At 37.1% G+C, this 5,681-nt stretch overlaps 1 gene segment (V, D, J or C); it reads left to right on the top strand.

Moving 5' to 3' along the window:
* Positions 1-1,273: 1,273 nt before the first annotated feature.
* LOC124089936 (immunoglobulin lambda variable 1-40-like) lies at positions 1,274-1,871 on the top strand. The segment is given in 2 exon segments: positions 1,274-1,363; positions 1,474-1,871. Coding segments are annotated over 2 exon segments (456 nt in total).
* The last annotated feature ends 3,810 nt before the right edge of the window (positions 1,872-5,681 follow it).

The raw sequence follows: 5,681 nt of genomic DNA, 5'->3' as shown, positions 1-5,681 counted from the left end.
AAGGATGGATAGAAATACTTTGGATTAGACAGAGGGTAATGAAGGGAAGGGAGGTGTTAGAGGGATAGGAAAGATAGTAGAATAAACCAGACATGTGTTCCTATGCGCATTATAAATATATGACCAATGTAATTCTGTACTATATGTAACCAGAAGAGTGGGAAGTTATAATCCACATATGTGTAATATGTCAAAATACCATCTCTTGTCATCTATAACTAATAAGAACAATTAAAAATAGAATAAAAGTTTTAAAAAATTCAGAATATGATTAATTCCTCAGCTATAACCATGGGGACTCTTGTGGAAAACACTAAGATCTTTTGAACAAAAGGCTCCATCCCTGCCATTGCCTAAAACAGTGCATTTCCATCCATGTCTGAAAACATTAATGAGTTCTGCTGTCTGAGTACTTTCAGGATCTACAGTCCCCATGGCATTTCATGTAGACAATGGTGGCTGAAGCTATATGGCTGTGATGGACTTATAATCACCACTCTCAGTATCACTTGTTAACAATAAGGGTTACAAACATGTGAACTGTGAAAGCTTGGAAACAAGCATACTAATATTTTCTAAATGGCATCAAAAGGCTAATCATAAGATTTTGAAACTGAGTTTCTCACCAAGTACTAGGTGATAGAACTTTTGGAACAAAGATTTGTGTTGTGTATAATAAACTAGATGCTACCCTGCAAGCTAGTAAAACCATAGTTTTTATGTTCACCTGCTTCATTTTGATCTAAGAAGAATTTATATCAAAAACACCATCTTAGTCCTGTCCAAGAAAGAGCCAAGAGAAGTATGCATTAATTCACAATGTGGAGTCAGGGGAAAGCAAGAAAGCCATCCTGAGGTAATGAGGAAGCCACATAAGGGGTTTGGCTTGGAGACAAGGCAGAGGCAGTCGGATGCAGTGGAATTGTAGGACTGTCTCAGGGGTTCTGATCACAATGTTCTATGATGATGTGTATGGGCTTGGACAACAGGGGGCACTGCAGACCAGTCAAGATGGGTAAGGAAGTAATCAGAACTCTAATGAGCCACCTGGTCCTGCCTGATTCTCTCTTGTTAGGGCTCACAGCTGTGAACTTCCACACCCTTACACCAACTCAAATCCACCCCTGCATACCCACTTGGCATCTTTATGTAAAGGAGTCTGAACCAAGACTAAGGGTGCAATCAGAAAACAGGGAGAATCCAATTTGCATAGATAGATCCTCCCCTTCTCAGAGTATGAAAAGGGCAAGGGAGAGACTTGGGGGAACCTCTGGTCAGCATTGTGTACAGAAGGCAGAGCTCAGGATGACCTTCACAATGGCCTGGTCCTGTCTCCTCTTCACATTCCTTGTTCAGTGCACAGGTGACAAGATATGGAGGAGGGATAGGGTGTGGGAGTCCTCTGATATATATCCTGACTCTACTCTTGTTTCTAGACAAAACTTATGCTCTCCGTGTTTTTCTCACTTCCAGAGTCCTGGGCCCAGTCTGTGCTGACTCAGCAGCCCTCATTGTCTGGGACTCCAGGACAGACAATCACCATCTCCTGCACTGGAAGTAGCAACAATATTGGTAGATATGGTGTGAGCTGGTATCAGCAGCTCCCAGAAACGGCCCCCAAACTCCTCAGCTATTATAATAGTAATCGACCCTCAGGGGTGCCTGATCGCTTCTCTGGCTCCAGGTCTGGCAACACTGGTTCACTGACTATCACTAGGCTACAGCCTGAGGATGAGACTGACTATTACTGTCAGTCTTATGACAGTAGCCTCAGTTCTCTCACAGTGCTTCAAGCTCATGAGGAAGTAAGACAAGAACCACTTTACCATCTGTTAGGAGAGCAAACACTCAGCAGCTTTGCTCAGGCCTGATCTCTGGCTTTTTCTGCTACCTTTCGCTATCGATCCAGCTGAAACTCCTTGCATGGTTTTGTAGCCTCTTGCCCACTCTCTTCAAAGTAATTCACAGCAGCATTATTTTAGGACAATGTCCTCTTTTTAAAAAAAAATGATTTTATTATTTGTAAAATACACAACAACATTGGAATGCACTACAATTCTTATTACACATATAGAGCACATTTTTTGTATCTCTGTATATAAAGTATGTTCATGTCAATTTATGCCATTATACATGTACTTCTTTTTTTGCATTACAATTCTTAATACACATATATACCACAATTTTTCATATCTCTGTATATAAGGTATGTTGACAACCAATTCAAGTCTTCAGACATGTACTTTATATAATGATGACCATCACATTCCACCATCCTTGCTAATACCCTTTCCCCTATCTTTCCCCATATCCCTCTTCCCTATCTAGAATTAATCTAATCATCTCATGCTCTACCTCCCTACCTGACTATGAGTCACCCCCCTTTTATCTGAGAAAACATTTGGCATCTGTTTTTGACTTCAATGCTGACTTCACTTAGCATTATCTTCTCTAATGCCACCCATTTACCTGCAAATACCATGATTTTTTTTTCTTTTTTAATGCTGAGTCGTATTCCATTGTGTATAAATGCCACATTTTTCTTATCCATTCATCCAATGAAGGACATCTGGATTGGCTCCACAGTTTAGCTATTGTGAATTGTGCTGCTATAAACATTGATGTGGTGTGTCCATATAATAAGTCCTTTGGGTATAGTCCAAGAAGAGGAATAGCTGGTTCAAATGGTGGTTCTATTCCCAGATTTCCAATTAATCTCCATACTGTTTTTCAAATTGGCTGCACCAATTTGCAATCCCACCAGCAATGTATGAGTATACCTTTTTTCCCCACATCCTCATTAACACTTGTTATTGTTTGTCTTCATAATAGCTGCCATTCTGACTGGAGTGAGATGATATCTTAGAGTGGTTTTGATATGCATTTCTCTGATTGCTAGAGATGATGAGAATTTTTTCATATATTTGTTGATTGATTTTATATCCTCTTCTGAGAAGTGTCTGTTCAGGTCCTTAGCACGTTTGTTGATTGGGCTATTTGATTTTTTGGTGCTTAGCTTCTTGAGTTCTTTATATACCCTAGAGATTAGTGCTCTATCTGATGTGTGAGGGGTAAAAATTTGCTCCTAGGATGTAGGCTCTCTATTCACCTCACAGATTTTTTTTTGCTGAGAAAAACCTTTTTAGTTTAAATCCATCCCATTTATTGATTCTTGTTTACAATGCTTGTGCCATAGGAGTCTTATTGAGGAAGTTGGGGCCTAATCCCACACGATGAAGTTGAGGGCCTACTTTTTTCTTCTATTAGATGCAGAGTCTCTGGTTTAATTCCAGGTCTTTGATCCATTTTGAGTTAACTTTTGTGTATGGTGAGAGATAGGAGTTCAATTTTACTTTGTTGCATATGGATTTCCAGTTTTCCCAACACTATTTGTTGAAGATGCTATCTTTTCTCCAGTGCATATTTTTGGCACCTTTGTCTAATGTAATTGTAATTTTGTGGATTAGTCTCTGTGTCCTCTATTCTGTACCATTAATCTATCAGGCTGTGTTGGTGCCAATACCATGCTGTTTTTGTTACTATTGCTCTGTAGTATAGCTTAAGGTGTGGTATAGCAATACCACCTGCTTTGCTCTTCCTGCTTAGAATTGTTTTAGCTATTCTGGGTCTCTTATTTTTCTAGATGGATTTCATGATTACTTTTTCTGTTTCTATGAGGAATGTCATTGGGAATTTGATCAAAATTGCATTTTGATCAAAATCCCAAAAGTACTTTTGTAGTATGGTCATTTTGATAATATTAATTCTGTCTATCCAAAATCAGGGTAGATCTTTCCATCTTCTAAGGTCTTCTTTTATTTCTAGCTTTAGGATTCTGTAGTTTTCATTATATAGATCTTTCACCTCTTTTGTTAAGTTGATTCTCAAGTATCTTATTATTTTTGAGTATATTATGAATGAGGTAGTTTTTCTCATTTCCTTCTCAGAGGATTTGTCACTGAAATACAGAAATGCCTTTGATTATGGATGTTGATTTTTTTTTTTATCTCTCAATACTTTGCTGAATTCATTTACTAGTTCTAGAAGTTTTCTGGTGAAGTTTTGGGGTCTTCTGAGTATAGAATCATATCGTCATTAAGTAGTGCTAGTTTAACTTTTTCTTTTCCTATACTTATTTCTTTACTTTCTTTCCTCTATCTAATTGCTCTGGCCAGTTTCTCAAGAACTATGTTGAATAGAAATGGTAAGAGAGAGCATCCTTGTCTTGCTCCAGATTTTAGAGGGAATTCCTTCAATTTTTCTCTGTTTAGAATGATGTTGGCCTGAGGCTTAGCATAGATAGCCTGTAAAATGTTGAGATATCTTCCTGTTATCCCTAGTTTTTCTAGTGTTTTGAACATAAAGAGGTGCTGTATTTTGTCAAAAGTCTTTTCTGTGTCTATCAAGATGATCAAATGACTCTTATCTTTAAGTAGGTTGACGTGATGAATTACATTTATTGATTTCCATATGTTGAACCAACCTGGCATACCTGGGATGAATCCCACTTGATCATGGTGCACAAACTTTTTGATATGTTTTTGTATTCAATTTGCCAGAATTTTATTGAGGATTTTTGCCTCTATGTTCATTAGAGATATTGGTCTGAAGTTTTCTTTCTTTGAAGTCTTTGTCTGGTTTTGGAATAAGGGTAATATTGGCCTTATAGAATGAGTTTGGAAGTACTCCCTCTTTTTTATTTCCTGAAATAAATTGAAGAGTACCGGTATTAGTTCTTCTTTAAAGGTTGTGTAGAACTCAGCTGTGTATCCATCCAGTCCTGGGCTTTTCTTGCTTGGTAGTCTTTTGATGGGTTGTTCTATTTCCTCACTTGATATTGGTGCGTTTTGCTGTGTATATCTTCCTGAATCAATCTGGGCAGATCATGTGACTTAAGGAATTCATCAATGCCTTCACTGTCTTCTATTTTATTAGAGTATAGGTTTAAAAATAATTTCTAATTATCTTCTGTATTTCTGTAGTGTCTGTTGTGATATTGCCTTTTTCATCACTTATGCTGATAATTTGAGTTCTCTCTCTCCTTGTCTTCATTAGCATGGTTAATGGTCTGTCAATCTTGTTTATTTTTTGAAAGAACCAACTTTTAGTTTTGTCTATTTTTAATTTTTTTTTTGTTTTGATTTCATTGATTTCAGCTCTGCTTTTAATTATTGCTTGCCTTCTACTGCTTTTGCTGCTGATTTGTTCTTTTTACCCCTAGGGCTTTGAGATGTAGTGTGAGGTCATTTATTTGTTGACTTTTTCTTCTTTTAAGGAATTATCTCCATGCAAAGAATTTTTCTCTTAGTACTGCTTTTATAGTCTCATAGAGATTTTTGATATGTTGTGTCTGTGTTCTCATTTATCTCTAATAATTTTTTAATCTCCTCTTTGATGTCTTCTGTAACCCATTGTCCATTCAGTAGCACATTGTTCAGTCTCCATGTGATGCAGAATTTTTTATTCTTTATTTTGTGGTTGATTTCCAATTTCATTCCATTATGATCAGATACAATGCATGGTAGAATCTCTTGCTAAGAGTTGCCCTGTGGCATAGTATATAATCTATTTTTGAGAAGAATCCATGTGCTCCTGAGAAGAAAGTGGTATGCGCTTGATGCTGGTTGATATATTCTATATATGTCAGTTAAGTCTAAGTTATTAATTCTGTTATTCAGCTC

The sequence above is a fragment of the Marmota monax genome, unplaced genomic scaffold (assembly GCF_021218885.2).
Source record: "Marmota monax isolate L192 unplaced genomic scaffold, Marmota_monax_Labrador192_F-V1.1 WCK01_AAM20220418_F8-fsc00762, whole genome shotgun sequence".
NCBI classification, from domain to species: domain Eukaryota; kingdom Metazoa; phylum Chordata; class Mammalia; order Rodentia; family Sciuridae; genus Marmota; species Marmota monax.
The sequence above is the reverse complement of the archived record's forward strand: the minus strand, read 5'-3'. Positions and strand labels throughout refer to the sequence as shown.